This window comes from Bos indicus, chromosome 13 (genome assembly GCF_029378745.1).
Source record: "Bos indicus isolate NIAB-ARS_2022 breed Sahiwal x Tharparkar chromosome 13, NIAB-ARS_B.indTharparkar_mat_pri_1.0, whole genome shotgun sequence".
Lineage (NCBI taxonomy): Eukaryota > Metazoa > Chordata > Mammalia > Artiodactyla > Bovidae > Bos > Bos indicus.
In genome coordinates, this window is record NC_091772.1 from 10,547,091 (window position 1) to 10,569,101 (window position 22,011).

The 22,011-nt window shown below is 43.5% G+C and overlaps 2 protein-coding genes and 1 non-coding gene across 3 annotated transcripts in view; all 3 read left to right on the forward strand.

The window, feature by feature from the left end:
- LOC139186646 (ankyrin repeat domain-containing protein 26-like) overlaps nt 1–1,120 on the forward strand; it is a 40,572-nt gene extending 39,452 nt beyond the window's left edge. The window contains exon 7 of the mRNA XM_070801943.1: nt 681–1,120. Coding sequence (XP_070658044.1) covers nt 681–684 — 4 coding nt within the window. The 3' untranslated portion in view covers nt 685–1,120. The remainder of the gene's footprint in view (nt 1–680) is intronic.
- An 8,070-nt stretch (nt 1,121–9,190) lies between these two features.
- Nucleotides 9,191–17,425, forward strand: NANP (N-acetylneuraminic acid phosphatase). Its single transcript, XM_070801942.1, has 2 exons — nt 9,191–9,365; nt 16,111–17,425. The coding sequence occupies exons 1-2, from the start codon at nt 9,276–9,278 to the stop codon at nt 16,765–16,767; spliced, it is 747 nt and encodes a 248-aa protein (XP_070658043.1). The 5' UTR covers nt 9,191–9,275; the 3' UTR covers nt 16,768–17,425.
- A 4,282-nt stretch (nt 17,426–21,707) lies between these two features.
- TRNAE-CUC (transfer RNA glutamic acid (anticodon CUC)) lies at nt 21,708–21,779 on the forward strand. Its single transcript has one exon. It is a non-coding gene; the product is annotated as a tRNA-Glu (tRNA).
- The last annotated feature ends 232 nt before the right edge of the window (nt 21,780–22,011 follow it).

The window sequence follows — 22,011 nt, forward strand, 5'->3', positions numbered from 1 at the left end:
GAAGGGTAATTGCTTTACAGAATTTTGTTTTCAATCAAACCTCAACATGAATCAGCCATAGGTATACAAATGTCACCTCCCTTTTGAAACTCCCTCCCATCTCCCTCCCCATCTCACTCCTCTAGGTTGATTCAGGGCCCCTGTTTGAGTTTCCTGAGCCATACAGCAAATTTCCGTTGGCTATCTATTTTACATATGGAATCCAGTGAATCTATTCTTTAGAGAATATTTTAGTCCTTTTCTCACAAGCACCGAGTCCAGGTTTTTTGTAGTGCTCCTATACTTTGTACATCATAAGTAGTATATACGGGTGTTTCTGAGTGCAGGAAGGTTTAGACTTCCGAAATTTGGCAAGTGATGACTCCTACACCACACAATATAGTAATGTAGAAGAATATTTTTCAAGTTATGGTCCCAGGGTTATGGTTATCATTACTGAATCTTGACTATTGGGATAAAAATACTAGGCAAAAATTGGAAAAATGTCTGGCACATTTTGAAAACAGTGAGTATGTAGATAAAAATCTTACAGAGTTTTGGTTATGAGAATATATGAAATATATGGAAAACCTCCATCAAGATAAAAATGGTGACAGCTTTTCTGAGCAATAAATGCACTTTTTAATTGGAATTTCCACTTTAAATGGAATGTGTATAACATTAATATTACATCATCACAGGTAAACATTTGTTCCCAGGCCTTCATTCAAACCATGAGTATGTCTTCTTCAAGCAATAAGAAACTGATGTTACACCAATTCCGAGACATGGCCGAGAAGTGTCAAGTTCCCCTAATGGTATACAACCAGGCTTTCATATATTTTCATCAGTATTCTGCAGTATTAGAAAACACTGTTCAAATGTGACTGTTGCATCAACAGCTATGTTCATTGTTTCCTTATTGTTAATTCCTCATCCCGTATGTTCTTTGTGGGCAACTTTTGCTATTGCTTCTGTGATTATGCGCCTCTTGGGTTTTATGGCCTTCTGGAATGTCAATCTTGATTCCATAGCCATGATTAATCTTGTCATTTGTATAGGGTTTTCTTTTGACTTTTCTGCTCACATTTCCTGTGTGTTTGTTTCGAGTTCAGAGCCCTCAGTAAACTGAAAAACCATTGAGGCGTTGTATCTGCTAGGCTACCCTGTGTTACAAAGTGCATTTTCAACAATAATAGGCGTGTGTGTCCTGTCTGCAGCTAAAGCATACATCTTCAGGACATTTTTTAAGATTGTTTCTTGTGGTGGTATTTGGAGCTGCTCATGGTCTAATTTTGTATCCCAGTATTCCTGTTTTTTGAAAGTTAGTTTGAACAAGCACTGACAAATCAAAGACCAATTATAGAATTCCTGATTAGCCCAGCCCAATCTGATGAAAACGCACCATTAAGAATAGTCAATAAACTAAAAGCAAAGGCATGTTTCCTTGGCTTGGAAATACCGTTTAAAAATGTTACTTAAAATATCCTGAGAGAGGAGAGAACAACATGGTGGAGGAGAGGTGGACGTGGAGTACATCTCTCTCCACATATATATCACCAGTACACCTTCAGACACAGAAGTGCATGCAGAACACCAGCTGAGAGTGGACAGGAGTACCTGACTGGTGGAAAAGAATACATAGACCCATGCAAAACTTGGTAGGATGAAGGAACTAGGGGGCAAAACAGGAGTGGGAGATCACAGATGCCTATTCAGGACTACAAATGCGTGCCATTCTAATCATAACCCCCAAAATTAAGTTTCTGGGGATACGATTTCTCAGGATAGATTTAAACAGCCAATACTGCTTGGCAGGGGTTGTACTCCAAAATAGACAGGAGATAGATCTCCTGATCCCTGAACAAGGAGGAACTTGAACCATCTTGAATGAGACGTGTTGTTTCTGGGTAAATATCTCCAGCCAAGTTAAAGAAAGTCTCACAGTCCTCAAGAAAAACATTCAGATCCTACAGGATCTCAAAGAACGAGCTGCAGAGTTTTTGAGGTGGCTACAATCTCTCTTTGGGGGCTCTTCTCCTGGCGATGGGGAATTTGGAGTTGGCTAATGCCCCTACTAATCTCTGTTATCACCATATTGATGCTGCCTATGATTGCTCCGTGTATTATTGATTAACCCATTTAGTCTCAACATGCAATGCCAGTTCAACAAGAGATTACACCCAACCACAGAAAATATCACTTACTCTTAGATGAACACCACTATAAGGACTCTGAGGCTTCAGACTAGCAAGAGGGGGAGGTCCAGTGCCCCTCGCTATCCCCACTCAGCTGGAAGTAGCCAGAGAAAGCTTGACGTCTCTATTCCCAAAGAAATGGGCCTCCTATCTCTTGAGGTGGGAATGTTAGTTAGAATAGGAAAAATAGGAAAAAGGAGTCCAAAATGGTGGTGGCTAAAAGACAAAGAAAGGAAAAAGCATGCGAAAGTGGAACCAAAGAAAATCTGAGGACCGGAGTAAGGATCTCAGGTGAAAAAAATAGCCCCCTGGCTCACCCAATTTCCATGGGGCAGGCTCAGGGGCAAGAGACAGATGTATAAAAAAAGGAAACCAAGATGGATCGAGGCCTCCCCTTTGGGATTGGCCTGCTCTCACACCTCGAGGGTGTACTTTCCTTTGCTTGCTGAATAAAACTCTGAGCTGTAAGCGAGCTGTAACACTGGTCCGCTGTTTCAAATCTGTGCTCTGGAAAGACAGAACTTAGGAAATCACATATTTAAGCGACATATCTACACATTTTATTTATTATCACAATGAAACCTTTTTTAGAGTTTACTAATAAAATTGTTTTACCTGTAGTATGATAGAATTGTAAATAATATGATTAGAAGGCATGCCAATTGAAACAAGGGCACCACTGTCATAGAATTTGCCTCAAATTCCAGTTGTCTGGAAAGTCATGTAGAGGACCTGCCACAAAAATATATTCAGGTAAAGAGCTTTCAATTTTGATATTGTGTGTGTTACATATGATATTGAAACACTACAGCTTATTGATTTAAATATTAAAATTCAGTAAAAAATCAAAATATATGGATTATGATTTTAGAATAAGAAGGTAATGAAGATTTTCTTCTTCCCACAAATCTCTGGCATGCTTTTCAAACTTTCTTTCAAAAATCTAACGTTTAAAACTCCTGAATATACAAAATCTGAATCTTACACAAAACTGTGAAAGCACTAAAAACTGTGACATTATTTCTTTTTCTACACTTCTATTAGATTGTTATTTTTTACTATTTTCATTGCACAAACACCATTTCAGAAAGGCCTGAGTATTAACAGGCTTTTTCCAGAAGGTGTCTTCTCATTTTCACCAGTTTTATTCAGAGTATTACGTGTGCCAGCCCCAAAATTACTGAACAGATAATATGTCCCTATAATTTACTTTTAAAATGCTCATCTTTCTTTCTCAAGAACACCATGAAACTTTTGTTTAAAGTTTTGTTTTTTTATTCCAATGAACTTCAAACAAAGTTTAGGGGGCTCCCTGAAACAGCAAAGGCTTAAACTGGAAGTAAGAATTGCAGAGTAATTTGACCACAAAACCAAACTAGACCTGAAGATCAACATCTGTACTGAGCAGACCTCCCCTGAGAATGTACAACTTGTGTTTTTAACCAGAATGTTACCAAGGATTTAAGATTTGTGGCATTTTTTGTTTGTTTGTTTGTTTTACATCCTATCTCTTTTTACTTAAAAACAAAATGATTGTAGTATAGTTGCTTTATAATGTGTTAGTTTCATGTGCACAGCAATGTGAATCAGGTATACACATACCCACTCTTTTTTTAGAATCTATTGTGGCTTTCTTCACTGTTCTATTTTAAGAAAGTTGGATTAAGGATCAAATAGAGCAGAGCACACCTAGCTTCCAGTCACGGACTCTATCTGATAATCTGGGAGTGCTGCTGCTATGGTCCTTGGAACAAGTCTTATCCTTCCCACCTTCTCCTGGCCTCCCTATTAACCCCAGCTGCTGGGTACCTTGATCTTCTTCAAGGCCAGACTCTGTTCAAGGCTGCCAACCTTCATTAGGAAATGGATCATCCACGCCTTGCTATGTTCATTTTCCTCTCCTTCACCTGTCTTCAGGTAGTACTGCAGCCGCAGGGCTTTGGCCTGAAGGAGTACCTGGATCAGCCCCATACTCTCGCCTAAGACAGTTCCTCCCAGGATGTTGGCCAGGTTGATGATCTGACTGGCTAGGCTGTAGATGGGGAAGGTGATGCTTTTCAGGTTGAGGCCCCCTGTTACTTTTTCAGGCGAACAAGAGTGGGTTGGGGGGACACAGGAGCCCTGGTTTTTAGTGCATACCTTGCTGTAGGGGATCTGGGTTCTGTTGTCCTGTATCACAGTCAAAGCCTGCCATGCACCTTCCACCTTGCTAATTTCTTCTAAGATTTCTGGCTCCAGTGGTGTCTCGGTGTTGGAGACCACTAGGATGGAGGCATAATTGACCTCGGTGCACTTCCTGGAGATGAAGAAGATGAGAGAGTTGTTGGCAGTGAAATGTTCCTGCACAAAGCATTGCTCAGCCTTGGCAGGGCTCCCTACCGGGGTGTACTGCTGCTCGAGGTCGTCGTCTTCATCCTGGGGCAGGTAAATCAGGCCAGTGCTGAGAACAGCCATTAACACCATGGACAGCAGCAGGAAGAGCCAGGGGTGCGAGCCCACCTTGCAGCCCAACTGAAGGCCCAAGACAGTGGTGGCTCCAGGCAGTCAGTGTGGCAGTGGGGCCGCTGGGCCATTTGGTTCTGTCTGTGATACTGGTGGAAGTAGTGGAGTCTCGACCGCAACTCGGGAAGGGGCTCTGTGCTCTGTCCCGCCGCCCAGCCAAGCTCGGTTCCTTGTCTTGACCCGAGGCCAAGGGCGGCTCAGGCTCTAGGCCAGGCCCTGTGGAGAGACAGATCTCTCTCCCCAGGTCAGGCCGGGACTCCAACCTGGGCCCCCAGGACTGGACACAGGCTCTTATCCCGCCTCGCGCTGAACCTCTGGTGCAAACTTGAGGGATTAAGGCTCATTTCCAGGAATAAAGACCAGGTTCCCATACAGCACAGAAGATCAGAAAAGAGCTGTTGGACAGAGTGCCCGTCTCCAGCACCCAGTGGTTTCCTGGAGAAGTTCCAAGCGAGTCTTTGAACCCGGGCTGGTCACACCTGAATGCTAGAGAGTCTGTGGCAGTCACATGGTGGCCTCAGTTCAGTTCAGGTCAGTTGCTCAGTCATGTCTGACTCTTTGCGAACCCATGGACTGCAGCATGCCAGGCCTCCCTGTCCTTCACCACCTCCCTGAGCTTGCTGAAACTCATGTCCATGAAGTAGTGATGCCTTCCAACCATCTCATCCTCTGTTGTCCCCTTCTCCTCCCACCTTCAATCTTTCCCAGCCTCAGGGTCTTTTCCAATAAGTCAGTTCTTTGCATCAGGTGGCGAAGTATTGGAGTTTCAGCCTCAGCATCAGCCCTCCCAATGAATATTCAGGACTGATTTCCTTTAGAATGGACTGGTTGGATCTCCTTGCAGTTCAAGGGACTCTCAAGTCTTCTCCAACACCACAGTTCAAAAGCATCAGTTCTTCAGCAGTCAGCTCTCTTTTTACTCCAACTCTCACATCCATACATGACTACTGGAAAAACCATAGCTTTGACTGGACAGACCTTTGTTGGCAAAGTAATGTCTCTGCTTTTTAATATGCTCTCTAGGTTGGTCATAGCTTTTCTTCCAAGGAGCAAGTGTCTTTTAGTTTCATGGCTGCAGTCACCATCTGCAGTGATTTTGGAGCCCAAGAAAAGGAAAGTCTCTCTTTTCCATTGTTTCCCCATTTATTTGCCATAAAGTGATGGGACCACATGCCATGGTTTAACTAGCCCCAAATTTGTCTCTGGCACCCACCTTCTCAGTGTTTAGTTAGTACAAGAAGCACTTCTTAAAGGCGAATGAAATGAGTGCTTACATGACTCAGAATTGACTGGGAGAATCTGGCTTGTTCACAGACAGAGACACTCACACACATACCCGCACACAAAAGGCACAGATTTTCCCTGTGTTCTAAGTGGCAGGTTTTACCTTTGAGGGGATCATCCAGAAGCATGGTTCTCAGGTAAGCATTTGGTGAACTGGTACACATCATTTAGTTATTCTTTACAGACACGTTCTCCTTGTAAAAATTTCAAAGTAAATGCATAAAATAAAAGTGGGAATAGAAGAACCCAAACTTCCTTCTATCATGTTCCTCTTCTTTTTTTTTCTTCACGTTCCTCTTCTTAATGGAAGTGTTAAAAAGTGGGAGTTTATCCTTACCATTTTCTTTGCATTTGCAAGCAGGTCCAGATATATGCAAGGGTATCTTTTTTATATTATTGTACTATCTGTGTATGTATCAAACCCAGGTTCAAGCCCTGGGTTGGGAAAATCCCCTGGCAAAGGGAAAGGCTACTCAGTCCGGTATTCTGGCCTGAAGAATTGCCCGGACTGTATAGTCCATGTGGTGGCAAAGAGTCAGACAGGACTGAGCAAAAAAGAAAAAAAAAAAAAAAAAAAATCTCTGTATGCAGGTTATATTTTTCACCAAATACATCAAAGGATCATAACATGTGGCTGTATATAGGTTTACCTTATTCTTTTGAATAGCTTTATTTGGCCATAATGCTATTTAGAGATCAGTAGATTGTTTATGGAATTCCAGTTGAGCTATTCCAAATCCTGAAAGATGATGCTGTGAAAGTGCTGCACTCAATATGCCAGCAAATTTGGAAAACTCAGCAGTAGCCACAGGACTGGAAAAGGTCAGTTTTCATTCCAATCCCAAACAAAGGCAATGCCAAAGAACGCTCAAACTACTGCACAGTTGCACTCATCTCACACGCTAGTAAAGTAATGCTCAAAATTCTCCAAGCCAGGCTTCAGCAATACGTGAACCGTGAACTTCCAGATGTTCAAGCTGGTTTTAGAAAAGGCAAGGAACCAGAGATCAAATTGCCAGCATCCACTGGATCATGGAAAAAGCAAGAGAGTTCCAGAAAAGCATCTATTTCTGCTTTATTGACTATGCCAAAGCCTTTGACTGTGTGGATCACAATAAATTTTGGTAAATTCTGAAAGAGATGGGAATACCAGATCACCTGACCTGCCTCTTGAGAAACCTATGTGCAGGTCAGGAAGCAACAGTTAGAACTGGACATGGAACAACTGACTGGTTCCAAATAGGAAAAGGTGTATGTCAAGACTGTATATTGTCACCCTGCTTATTTAACTTCTATGCAGAGTACATCATGAGAAACGCTGGGCTGGATGAAGCACAAGCTGGAATCAAGATTGCTGGGAGAAATATCAATAGCCTCAGATATGCAGATGACACCACCCTTATGGCAGAAAGTGAAGAGGAACTAAAAAGCCTCTTGATGAAAGTGAAAGTGGAGAGTGAAAAAGTGGGCTTAAAGCTCAACATTCAGAAAACGAAGATCATGGCATCTTGTCCCATCACTTCATGGGAAATAGATGGGGAAACAGTGGAACAGTGTCAGACTTTATTTTTTGGGGCTCCAAAATCACTGCAGATGGTGATTGCAGCCATGAAATTAAAAGAGGCTTACTCCTTGGAAGAAAAGTTATGACCAACCTAGATAGCATATTAAAAAGCAGAGACATTACTTTGCCAACAAAGGTCTGTCTAGTCAAGGCTATGGTTTTTCCAGTGGTCGTGTATGGATGTGAGAGTTGGACTGTGAAGAAAGTTGAGCGCTGAAGAATTGATGCTTTTGAACTGTGGTGTTGGAGAAGACTTCTGAGAGTCCCTTGGACTGCAAGGAGATCCAACCAGTGCATTCTGAAGGAGATCAGCCCTGGGATTTCTTTGGCAGGAATGATGCTAAAGCTGAAACTCCAGTACTTTGGCCACCTCATGCAAAGAGTTGACTCATTGGAAAAGACTCTGATGCTGGGAGGGACTAGGGGCAGGAGAAGGGGATGACAGAGGATGAGATGGCTGGATGGCATCACTGACTGAATGGACATGAGTCTGAGTGAACTCTGGGAGTTGGTGATGGACAGGGAGGCCTGGCGTGCTGCGATTCATGGGGTTGCAAAGAGTTGGACATGACTGAGCGACTGAACTGAATTGAGATTGTTTATTACCTAACTTGCCTAGGATCACACTCCCATTGTTTTGTTTAACCACGTGGCACATTGCATTTTGCACACTGATTAATTTCCATTGTCTTCAAAAGACAAATTTTTGCCTTCCTTTTTAGAATCCCTGTTTCATACTGGAATAAGAGATCACATATCACAGTGCATAAGATTATGGCCTCACATCATGTTCTCATCCTAGGGAGTCCTGTTTCTATGGTAACAATATTTCCAAATCCTCATTCTCATAAAGTGAGCTAAAAAAAAGTCAAATGCTCCTCCATTCATCCAAGAAGTAGTTCTTCATCTTCAACTATGTGCATGTTTGTACTTTAGGGCTCTTCACACAGAGGGAAAAAATTTTGGTTTTCCCCTACAAAATATGTCTCCTTAGAGATAAGTATCACCCTTTCCAATCAGATCTAAAATTGTCTACAATTGTCTCACATCCATACATGAGTACTGGAAAAACCGTAGCCTTGACTAGATGGACCTTTGTTGGGAAAGCAATGTCTCTGCTTTTTAATATGCCGTCTAAGTTGGTCACAACTTTTCTTCCAAGGAGTAAGCGTCTTTTAATTTCATGGCTGCAGTCATCATCTGCAGTGATTTTGGAGCCCAAGAAAAGAAAGTCTCTCACTGTTTCTATTGCTTCCCCATCTATTTGCCATGCGGTGATGGGACCAGATGCCATGATCTTAGTTTTCTGAATGTTGAGTTTTAAGCCAACTTTTTCACTCTCCTCTTTCACTTTCATCAAGAGGCTCTTCAGTTCCTCTTAGCATTCTGCCATAAAGGTGGTGTTCTGCATCTCTGAGGTTTCTGATAGTTCTCCAAGTTAAGCAGAAACATGCACAAAGGAGCGATAGGCGCCCCCGACCACCCCACACACGCCCCACTCAGAAGAGCCGTAGCACGGTGAGGAGTCCTGAGGTGCGCGATGCCGGGGTCTCGCGGGACCTCAGCGTTCCGGAGGGTTCAGGTCTGCAGACCTCTCGCGGGAGCTCAACGCCGGTGCGGAAGGTTCGGGGTGCCTCTCGGCTCCGCCCTCGCCTTCCCCGTCCGCGGGCCAGGTTCGCGCATGCGCGCGCGGTGGCAGCGGCTGTGGCGGCGGCGGCTAGTTTGCGCGTCGCGCTGGCGGCGGGGGTATGGGGCTGAGCCGAGTGCGGGCGGTCTTCTTCGACCTGGACAACACGCTCATCGACACGGCCGGAGCGAGTCGGAAGGGCATGTTGGAGGTAACGTCCTGTCTCCCGTTTCCCTTCGGCGAGCTCTGCGCCCCGCGCCCTCTCCCCTCGGGCCCCTGGCACTGCCCCGTCTCCCCCTTGGGCGTCGGGGCCCCTCACCCCGGAGGCCCCGTGTGCCGGCCGCCCCGCGCGGAGGGCGAGGGGCGTCTGCGAGCGGACGGCGCTCGCGGCGCGCGGGCTCCCGGAAGGGTGTCGCTGAACTGCCACGAGGGCAGGGTTGCCGCCGCGCCGAGCGGCTGCCGCGCGCGGGGCGCCTGGCTTCCTGTCGGGGCGGGTTTGGAGCTGCCGATACGCGCGCGCACCCAGCTCTCCCGGCCTGGCCGCGGGAGTGTGGACCCCCGGTGCTGTGTGCGCTGGACCTTGGAGCATGAGCGCTTCACCCAGGTGTCCCCGCGGTGAGTGTAACCCTCAGCACGTTTACTTTCACGAGGTCTTGCTCAGAAGCGGCACCCTCCGCTTCCCGTACCCACTGATGCTCTTTCAGCCTTTTCCCATTCCTTTCAAGACCCGAAGCCACCCTTGCTTGGGTTTTTCTGCATTCAGCTTTAACGGAAATAAACGAAGGATTACCATATCTGAAAAGCCCACTTTCGGAACCTGATCCTTCCAACCCTTCGTGCCCCGCCCACTTCATGCTTTGTTAAGTTGTATCTCCCCGGATCTTCAGCTTCTTCGTCCTTTCTTGGTGCATTACACTCCTGGTGCGTTTTCGGATCTGTCCAGTACTCTTGTTTGTCTTTTTTTTTTTTCCAATAAAGATGTCTTTATTTAATATTCTCTTATTCTCCATAAGAGTGTAATCAATCTTTAATCATCTTGGCGCCACAGTTTGCTCTGAGATCTGGGGCAGATAATTCAATGCAGAGCCTGAGTTTCTCATCTGTGTTACAGTACAACACTAGGGCCAACTTCAAAAGACTACTTTTGGGAATTAATTGAGTTAATGTGTATAATAGTTTAGCAGAGTGATTCTCCAAAATATGCATTGGAAAAATGTTAACAATTTTTTATACAGTTTTTGCAAAAAACAAAGCAATGTCCATTTTTTAAGTAAAAAAAAAAAAGCAATCATTAGGCACCTCCTAAACTGATAGAATCCTGGACATTTTAAGGCTATTTTAATAACTGTACTGAGGCATTACACAGTATTGATTGACCTTTCCATCTTCACGCCTTTGGTCATGACCATCCCCTGATACATTGTCTCCAGTATCTCCCTGCAGACTGTACATATTTACCTGTGTTTTCTCGGCAGGCCAAGTCCAATGTGTTGTAATTAAATCCTTGTTTTAGTCCAATTCTTGCTATAGGCCAAGAGTGTAGGCTTTAAAAATCAGGCAGTTGAGGGAATTCCCTGGCAACCTAGTGGTTAGGACTCTGTGCTTTCAGCCAAGGGTTGGGGGCTCAATCCCTGGGCAGGGAACTAGGATCCCACAAGCCATGTGGCTTGTCCAAAAAATAAATATAAATAAATAAATACATAAAATGAGACAGTTGAGTTTGAATCACAGTTTTCCTCCATACCTAGCTGAAAGCACCCAGACAAGTTATTTAACCCCTCTAACCCTCAGATCTTTCAATAGTGGTATTTTGAGTAGTGGTATTAGTTCTCAGAAACCCTATCTGCTAGGTTTAATGTAATGTATGAGAAGTACATGGAGTCCAGTGTTCCAGAATTGTACTACTGTCCACTCTGTCTCTAAGTCTGTGCCCTCCTGCATATTCCCGATGCCCTTGTCTTAGTTAAAGCTGGACTTGTTGCTTGTCTAGACTGTTGCTGTGATCTTGATTCCAGGCTTACTGTGTCCTCTTCATCCTCCACATTCCTACCACAGCGAAATTTTAAAAACGAAAGTCAGATTGTATTTCTCCTTGGTCTTTACACCCTCCCTTATACCAGCTCTGTATTTTGTTCATATGTCTTTTAATGTTCTTGTCAAAGGATACTACAATTAATTTTGCAACTCAGATGTCCACGACTAAATACTGAGTTTCCTTTTTTAGTGGGGAGCGGGGCGGCTCACTGTGAGGCTTATAAGATCTTAGTTCCCTGACCAGGAATTGGACACTTGCCCCTTGCATTGGAAACTCGCTTTCTTAACCATTGGACTGCCAGGGAAGTCCCAGTAATGAGCTTCTAAAGAGGAGACAAGCTGTCATATTCATCTTGTTTGACACATGGTAAATGTTGAATGAATGTTGAATGGATGGATAAAAGTTCATTTTTCCAGACTTGTTTCTCTTTCTGTTTCCTTTGTAAACATCCTGTGAAATGCTATTAACTATACAAGGATTAACTATACAGGGATCTAGGATCGCTTTATCCCATAAGAATACAACAGCCACAGATGTTGGCCTAGTTAAAAGAAACATGCCAGCTTTCTGAGTCACTCTGAATGCCTTATGAAAGGAGGAGGGGGAAGTCCAGCAATGCCATTGCTTTGGGCTTGAGGAGAAGGAATCATGTCCTGACTGTGTGTGTGTGTGTTAGTCACTCAGTTCTGTCCAACTCTTTGAGACCCATAAACTGTAGCCCACCAGGCTCCTCTGTCCATGAGATTCTCCAGGCAAGAATACCAAAGTGGGTTGCCGTTCCCTTCTCCAAGGGATGACCCAGGAATGGAACTTTGGTCTCCTGCATTACAGGTGAATTCTTTACCGTCTGAGCCACCAGCGAAGCTCATACTGACTAAATATCAGCTCTAATATTTTTTCTTTTTCCAACCTCTTCTTAAAATTTTTTATACAGGTTTTAAAGGTTACTTTCCATTTACAGTTATTACAAAATATTGGCCATCAGCTTTATTACTGTTTTTTTTAGTCATCTGGGAAAGCTACTTTTTTTCCACCCACTTCAGGCCTGTATTTCAGTGTCACCACTCAAGCAGAAATCCATGGACAGAGGAGCCTGAAGAGCTTCACAGTCCATGGTGTTGCAAAAGAGTCAGATTGAACTTAGCAACTAAGCAACAACTCAAGCGGAAGCCTCCAGAAAATTGGGGTTTCTCAGAGAACAAAGCAAAAAATATTCCTGCATTTTTGAGTTTACTTTCCAATGGGAATGACAGGGAACATAATAAATGTGCTTTTATTTACAAATGTGTTAGGTGGAGGGAGAGAGAATTGCAGTTTCAAAATAGGTTGGTGAGGTTAGGCCACATGGAGTACATGATATTTGAACAAAGTCTTGAACTAAAAATAACAGGAAAACTGGTTGACTTGGTTAGTCTGTATGCAGCCATCATGTTTTGTGAGCATGTATTTGTAAGTTAGTTTTATTTAGAATTCAGCCACTTCATATCTTAATCATATGTGTTATATGGCTCCCACAGTAGGCCTCAAAAAAGTCTTTTAAAATCATATCTAAACATGAGTACTCCCTGGAGTGAGAAATGGCAACCGACTCTGGTATTTCTCTTGCTTAGAGAATCCCATGGACAGAGGAGCCTGGCAGGCTACAGTCTATAGGGTTGCAAAGAGTCGGGCACGACTGAAGCAACTTAAACACACACATTAGTACTCATGGTGGTAACTTTAATTCTGGGTCTGGAAAGCAGGAGGTAGGGCAGTGTTTGCTTTCTATATGTGTTGGGATATAACCTGAAATAGAGTCTGGAAGGAGATGGAGTTTGAGTTTATGTTGCTCTCCCGTCTCTCCCTTCTTCGGGCCTGTAGGTGTCTAGAGGCCTCATTCTCCGCAGAACCCTCCTCAGGCCTGCCCAAGATGCCCTTACACAGACTGTAGGCCCTTACACAAGATGTCGTCATGCCTCCAAATTAGAGATCTTTTTTCTTCATCTCTATCGAGTTCAATTAAAACTTCCCTTTTCTCAGTGCAGATGTTTGGTGAGTTTGCACCAATAATGTGGACTAATTCACTTCAGATGTTATTTCTGTTTGAACTAATAATAATATGTAAATGACTGATAAACTTTTTCCCCCAAAGATGCTAATACTGTTTAAATACCACTGGTTATTCCAGATGAATATGTAATTAGTCATTGTGGCAAAGTTAAATCAGGGAATATAATGGGAAGCAGTTTTGAAACTTGGGATCCATACGCCATGCCTCTGCAAGAATCTCCCTTTAAGGTGAGCGGATTGGCTTTTTCACATCCCAGGAATGTATTTAATGAATTGCCAATTACAGTTTACAGGAAACTGGATCTTTATTGGGAGCTCTAACCCAATGAACAGTGAGCCAGTTCCTGTTGAATCTGGAGTACTGTGGAGTCCTCGAGGGCTGTGTCCTTTTATTGTATAGCAGTAGCATTGCTGAAACTATAGTGACCCTCATAGCACTGGAGGAAGTCACTTGACATTGCTAGACAAGATGGTGACTGAAAAGGCTTGATTGGTTCATTGAAATTTAATTTTATAAAACAAAACATTTCAGTGTTTTGCCTTTACCTAAAATTCTTAGGGTTGGTATATTTTCATTGGACTAGTAAGGCTTTTCTTAGCTATTACAGGAAGAAGGGGTCTACTCAGCTCTTTCCCCTTTTCAGCAGGTGAACTGAGTGTCTGGCATGAATAGCAGATCATTTATTCCTTGTAGAGTTTAGGAAACACTTGTTTGACTGCTTTGCTTCGACAACAAGAAGATTTTAGCCCCAATCATGTGTATTGCGCTCATCCTCAAAGATCCAGAAGTGCCGCGGCTGATCGACTTTCCCCAGAAGTCCCCAGTACATCAAGTAATTGAATTATTTACACTCCCAAGTGCAAGTAACTCACTTGGCAAGTGATCTTAGGAAGCGCTGCAGGGGATGGTGGAGTCAGACGGGAAAGGGGAAGAATCTAATACGAACCCTGCTGAGGAGCAGGTAACTGTGCGCACGGCTTGGGACTCTGGGAGACACATGCAGACATATTCCACTCTCCCTCCTAAGGGGCAAGGAAGCTGTGATATCTACCCACTAATTTCTGCTTTTTACTGGTTGAGACCTACTCCTCGGGCTGTCCTCTGGCTCCAGCCCATGTGCACCGGTGCCCGTGTGGAGAGATGCGGCTCTTGGGCCGAGAAGCCCAGGCCCTTGTGGAGGAGGCCAGTGGCACCTGTGGGCGTGAGGTGTGCCAGTGCATCTGGCAATGCCGTTCCAGCCTCACCTGGCACCCTCCCTCACATGGTCTCCACTGCAGCCGAACTCAGCTTCTAGCTTGCCCAGCTCACAGAATCCCAAGTACTGGGTCTTTGTGCTGTTCCTTCTTTCTAGAATGCTCTTATCCTCCTCCCATCCCCACCTTTGGGCTTGGGAATGCCTTGGTTTAAATGTTTCTTCCTCTGCCTGCTTTACCCAACAACTCTGGGATTGCTTCTTACCGTTGAGTTCCAGTTTTTCATGTGACTCTCAGGGCACTCAACCCAGCGTTTGTGATGATTATTGTCCTTATCAGATAATGTCATGAGAACAAGGGGACCAGTCTCCAGCACTGAATACATAGTATGAAGGTACACATGTGGCCTGTGGAGGTAGGCAAGTATGGGCTTCAGGCTCAGCTGGGGCAAGTTCTTTATCAGTTCTAAACTTCCTTTCTCTCGTCTCAAGAAGGAAGCTCCCTCGGGGAGTTGTAGAAGAGATTAGAAATAGCATATGTGAGCTTTGAGCATAATGCTTGCCACATCGGAGTCTTAGAAAATGTTAGCAAACAGGCCACATGGTAAGAACCTCATATAATGAAAAGCCAAGGTAAAGAGCTGTGGGATCCTAAGAGGGATTATGATAAAGGATTCACAACCAGTGTGACAAAAAGGGAGACTCAGAACTACTTGAAGTTTTTTATCTGGAAAAGTAAGTTAGTCATTTTGATATATGGCAAAACCAATACAATATTGTAAAGTTAAAAAATAAAATAATAATTAAAAAAAAGAAATTAAGTTAGGAAGAACCACTGTCATTAGACTGCTGAAATCACAGAACATGCTTGATTCCATGCGAACTACACACATATGTTTTTAAAAGTACAGAATTGAGTCCCCTATTATATGGTGGTTAATTAAACTAGGCCTTCAAAAGATAAAATAGATATAGATGAGGAGAGGTTAGGTGAACTAGCCTTATATCTGGGAAGAGTCTAAATACTGGTTGTTAGAAATTCTCTATTTCACTAAATATAAGCGCAATTTTATTTTCATGTCTTCATGAGCAGAATAAAGGGTGACAGACTTAAACTGACAAATGAGGGATTTCTATAGCTGTTGTAAAGAATCTCCTTAGGAGGAGTCTGGGGGCGGGGAGGGAGTGTGTGTGTGTGTGTGTGTGTGTGAATGAATTGTCTGGAAATGTTGAGAAATCTTCACTCTGGTGTTTGTTTGTTTGTGTTTTGAACTTTTAATTACTTATTTTTGGCTGTGTGGGTCTTCGTTGCTGTGAGTGGGCTTTCGCTAGGTCGGAGAGTGGGGGCTACTCTCCAGGTGTGGCGCACGGGCTTCCCATTGTGGAGCACATGGGCCTTGTTGCCCCACGGCGTGTGGGATCTTAGATCCTGGACCAGGGATTGAACCCCTGTCCCCTGCATTGACAGGCAGATTCTGAACCACTGGACCACCAGGGAAGTCCCATGGTGCTCTTATAGTAAGACAAATTCCCACCGGAAATGGTGTGGCAATAGAGCATCCCAAGTCAGGAGTGGAGTTAGAATCTGTCTTTGCTCTTGGTTTATAGGCTCACAGCTTCTGAGGACATGGGTATTGAAGACATGAAGTGTGTTGATGGAGTTATTTTCCTTTATTTAGGTGATAAAGCTCTTACAATCAAAATACCATTACAAAGAAGAGGCTGAAATCATCTGCAACAAAGTTCAAGTTAAACTCAGCAAGGAATGCTTTCATCCTTCTAATACGTGCATTACTGACCTCAGGACTTCACACTGGGAAGAAGCAATCCAGGAAACCAAAGGCGGTGCAGCCAATAGGAAATTAGCTGAAGAATGTTATTTCCTGTGGAAATCTACACGTTTACAGCACATGACGCTGGCCGAAGAGGTCAAAGCCATGCTCACTGAACTTCGAAAGGAGGTCCGCCTTCTCTTACTGACAAACGGAGAACGACAGACCCAGAGGGAGAAAATTGAGGCTTGTGCCTGTCAGTCCTATTTTGACGCTATTGTTGTGGGTGGAGAGCAGAAGGAGGAGAAACCGGCCCCTTCCATATTTTATTACTCTTGTGACCTCCTCGGGGTACAGCCTGGGGACTGTGTGATGGTTGGTGACACGCTGGAAACCGATATACAAGGAGGCCTCAATGCAGGGCTGAAGGCAACAGTCTGGATAAATAAAAATGGGGTGGTGCCCCTGAAGTCATCCCCCACACCGCATTATATCGTTTCTTCTGTGCTAGAGTTACCTGCCCTCTTACACAGCATAGACTGCAAAGTCAGTGTGTCCACTTAAAGCACAGAAAACGGTATACTTAAGAATTTTAGGGTCAAATAACAGGGTTACAGCTAAGAAAAGATAAAGCATTCTCTATACTGTGACCCAATTCTAAGGATAATTACAGTTGTCATGTAATGGCCAACCAACCATTGACTGGTATTTATATCTGAAAATCCAGAGTACATTAATACAAGTAACTTTTAGTAGTGTCATCCAGGAAACTTTGAAGAAGTATATTTGTTAATCTGTGGCTTGAGATTAAAAAAAAAAAAATTATTTTATTAATCTGTTAGCATCTTGGATCTCTGAAGATACCAAGGAAGATGATTTGTTCATGGATGTACAAATACAGATTTTATGTTTTGGCTTAAAAATAGATTTTTTTTTTTTAAATAGCTATTTTGAAACATATAATAGAGATTTATTAGAGCAGTTGGATCTGGTTGATATGAAGTAAGTACCAAGTTACATGCCAATCAAAGCATTTCATAGTGAAATTATTTTCATATTTTTCTGTTTTAAACACATGCATCATATTTTTGCCTACTTTGAATGTATACTTCTCTTATGAATCTAATTTTTCTGCCTTACCTTTTTGTGGGGGGAGGGGATAGTTTTCCTCTGGTGTGTATGTGACCAATAAATTCTTCCAGTAAAAAAGCTGTTAAACTCAGCATACAGTGCTCCTTTTCCGTAACGTTTTCCCAACTTTCCAGAGTGAGTGTGTAGGTTCCTGTTAGTCTTCCTCGCCTCTTAGGGAAGTACTTGCACTGTCTTTTCCCAGGAGTGCGGCGGGGTTGAGGGGCCGGCCAGTCTCGCTGTGCGGAGTGCAGGCCGCGTGGCCCCAGGCTGTTGCCCTGTGAGCACATCAGAGGGGCTCGCCTTGGCGCGTCCTAATCGTGCTGTGCCTCCTCTGTTGTCTCCTGACGGATAGTTTCACCATGTGGTGAAAACTGACGGAAGAGTAGATTGTACTCTTAACCATTTCCAGGGTGCCATTTTAATACTTGAACTTTTGGAAACTGTCATTGTTTCACAAATTTCTATACCCATTTCAGGGTTTGCTTTGAGCTTACTCTTAAGTCCAAAGTGAGGCATCCTGCAACTTGAAAAACTTCTCTCAAGACCAGGAGGCTAGAAAGTCTCATGATTTCGCCAACCAAAGCTGGAATAAAAAGGTTAATTAAGGAAAAAAGAAATACTGATCTGGGTTGTTTTTTGGTGGGGTACCTTTTTTACCTTTTGTATAGGAAACTACTAATGTAAAATGTTCCATTGTTTGGATATATATAGAATGGCTCCTTCAGGTATTCTCCCAAGAAAGGGTTCTCAGGCATTGTGCAAGTGCCTGTTACGCATCCCACTCGTAATTTTTTAAAATGTGATTGTGCCCTTGACTGTGAAGAGCATTGTTGTGGCTCTGAAACTGAACGCCTGTGAACAGGGAATGTTTGTGTAAAACTCTTCTAGGTGTGGTGCCCATGTGACCTCAGTTGCAGTGTAGATGTTTTAAATTGTTAAGTTGAAGGCTGTTGATAGGAAAATGGTTGTGTGTGTGATTTCTCAGTGGGGGGCGAGTGTGGTGCTGAGGGTTTGTCCTTTCACTTCGCCCATGAGACAGTCCAGCACTTGCGTTCATTATGCTGCCTGAGAAGGCTCACTGCTCCCAGTTCCTGGGATCTCTAGCAGATCTCAACAGGTGGGCACCTCAGTTGCTAAGTGAGCAGTTCTTCAACAAAAGTGATCTGGTGGGGAATGACATAATTGCGTTACTTGTAATGTGTTATTACTTTCCATTTGCACCCATCCTTAGGGAAGAACTTTGGCTTTCTGCATTCTGAATGGAATGTTACAGAAGATATTAAGAAATCTTGGAATAGACCTATTAAATAATTAAATTTATTAATTTTTAGGGGGGTTTGTTTTAAAATAATTCTTTATTGTTTTTCATAGTTGCCCACATGCCTAGAAAGCCACAGATTCTCAGTTGTCCAGAGGCTCACCCAAACACTGTCGTTATGGAGGAATGCCTCGTAGCCACGAGCGGGCCGTGCCCGTGGAACGCTGACACAAGGCTGGCTGTTTTCTGGTTCCATTCACACACTCGCCCACTGGCACACACGCATCCTAGATACAGTAGTGCCCAGGACCCAGTGAGCGTGGTATTGCAGGAAAGATAGTTTTTTAGTTGCAGAGGTGCTCGATTTAGCACTGTCAGATTTCTTTGCGGCCCACAACAGGAAGCATTTTCTGTCACAATCCATTAGACACATGTATGGTGAACACTGACTCAATGTGTGTACATTAGGCATAGTTTTACCTGTTTAACAAACAAAGCTACTTCCTTGCTACGCATGATGCTCAGGATTTTTTCATTCCATCCTTTTTTAAATGGGGGAATGTATTTTTTTCATTTTGGAACAAGTCCTATTTGTGGTGCACAAGTCAAAGAATGAACGTGTGAATAGCAAAATGTCCGTCTCATCTCTTTTCCAGCAGCCCGCCTACCCTAAAAAGGCCTCTTCTGTCAGCACTTTCCTGCGTATCTGTGTATATAGGTAGGTGTGAGTGTATAAATTCCTCTGATTCAGTCAGCTTTTTATTTCTGCTTTTTTGATTTTAGAAAGCAATGATCTTGCTAAGATACTGATTTAAAAAGCCATGAAGCTTCTGTAAGTTGTTCCTGTTAGGAGCATCCGCCTTTGAGCTCAGCCATCCACTGCTAATAAAGGCGATGGTTCTGCTGACTTGCATGGTGTCCACTTTGAGGTCGGGACAGCTGTGAAGCCCTTCCTCTGCTCCATCTGCCTGCCTTCTTGTGGGGCATACCCCATCTCAGTGAGTCTCTTTACCTCTTAGGTTAGATGTCCTGAGCCCTGTGTCATCCCTTTCTTGACTTGTTCCCCCTTTGGTGGCATGCATCCTTGAGCAGTTTCCCTGTAAAGATGAGATAAATCTCAAGCGTCTGAAAATGCTTTTATTCTCTTCTCCCAGCATTGATAGTTTAACAGCATGTAGCCAGAGGTCACTCAGAGTTTCAAAGGCATTGCTTTGTGGCCTAGCGGCCACGTTGTTGTGACACTTTTCTTTTTCTCTTCAAGCTCTTAGAACTCTGTTTCCCGCCCCCCAGTGGTCTGTGAAAATTTCCCTTGCTGTGTTTGCATTCTCTGTCCTTGGCGCTCTTGAACCTTTTCAAACAAAACCTTACGTTCTTCAGTCCTAGAAAAATGTCCTTACTTAGTTGATAAGCGCTCTGCTCCTGTGTTTCCCACTCCGTGGACCTCCCACCCTTCAGGACCTCCTCTCCTGACATTCCACTTTGTTTTCTTTTTTCTCCCAAAATCTCTTATTTTGTTCTACTTTTTGAAAGATTTCTTCAGCTTTACCTTTCAGTCTTACTGATTTTTTTCCTGCCTGCCATTATGTATTTTAATTTCCAAGTTTTTTTCAGTTTTAAGAAAATGTTCTTAATAGCATTTATTTTTGGTTTGAGTGGAATATCACCCCTAAAGTTTTTTTTTTTTTTTAATGTTTTTGAAGAATCCAAGAATCCACTGTATCTTCCATGTTGCTGTCTTCTGTTTATTTGGGTCTGTTTGTGCACATTAGAGGCTTTCCTTAAATGCCCAGTGAACCTCATGTATCACGAGTAAGAGAAAAGGGATGAAAATGCACGATTGGGAGCTCTGCATGAATGGATGGGGCTTGTATACTCAGAGGTTCCTTTTCTGTAGGGTGCTTGGTAGGCAGTTACTTGAAAAACCCCTGGGGTCAATGTTTTAAGGTCTTTGCTCTTGGTCTGGTTTCCTGGAGAGGAATCTCTGACTCCTGACTGAGTGGAGGTCTGATGTGGGCCCCTGGGAGCTGAGTGGGAAGGTATGTCACACGAGGGGACAGCCGTATGGTCACTTAATCTCTGGTTGTTCCTGAGCCCATTGTGTGTGGTGCCCCTGTCTAGAGACCCTCTGTTTTTATTCCAGAGAAGCATCATGACTTCTGTTGAGTGAGGACCAGGTTGGAGACGGCAAGGATCCAGGGATCTATTTGTATCTGCATGTTTTCTTTACCACTTTTTTTTTTGCTTTTTTGAGGGGGGTGGGGCTGTGCTGCGTGGCTTATGGGGTCTTAGTTCCCTAACCCAGGGATCGAACTCTGCAGTGAGCATGCCAAGGCCTAACTGCTGGACTCCCAGAGAGTTGCCTCCATTGGTATTTGGAGCACCTTTTCCCCATCACCCTTAGCTCAGCTCGCTCTCTTCCGTGAGGACTGAGGTATCTGGCGGTTTCCGTGCCTGAATGTTTGAAGGGGTAGCTGTGCACCTCGTGGTTCCTCAGCGTTCCCCATTGCTGCTCTCGTCTCCGCTTGCTTGCATCACTAAATCCTTTGCCACTTGTCCCCGTGCTTTTTGGCTTCCGTAATTTTGCCGTCGGTGCCTGTTTGCCCAGTTCGCGTGTGGGTGTTTAAATTCCTTTATGATACATAGTTTGCATTGGGTTTGGCGTAGAAGCAGTATTGCCGTTATTATGGAAGCCTATCCAGTCGATGTTCAGTGTAGGTCAGGCCCCACAAAACTAGTCCTGTGCCCCACAGTCACTACCCACAGTTTGAGAAAAGCCGCTCATTTGAGCTGGAGATTTACAGCATGCCTGAAACTTAAAAAAAATTATATATGCAGCTTATTTCTTAAGATCTCTTCCCCAACTTCCTCATTCTCTATATTCTTATTCTTGTATACATTTCTTCTTTGACTTTGATTGTAGTGGCAGGGCTCGTTATGATCCTGTGTTCCTGAATTTTCAAAGTTGCTTTATACATAAGATATTTATTTTGATAGGCAACTATGTTCCTATGATCACTTCTAAGACTTAAACTCAGATTTCTTCATAATAAAACCCTTCTGAATATAATCCATTCGATTTATACTTTTACAACGAAGTTTAACAGTTAACAAGTATTCCCTGGTGGTCCAGTGGTTAGAACTTGGTGCTCTCACTGCCAGGGCCCAGGTTCAATCCCTGGTCAGGGCACTAAGATTCTAGAAGCTGCATGATGTGGCCAAAAAGAAAGGTACAGAAAAGTCACGTGACCTTGGTAGGTCAAAACTGTCTATTTTAAACCACTCTTCACATATATGACATTGACAATACAGTTATTTTCATGGATTGCCTGGAAGATGTCATGATTTTTTTTTCCTGGGCATCAGGCTGATCAATGGATAAGATCCTCAACCCAAGCTTTTAATAATTTCAAAGTTAAATT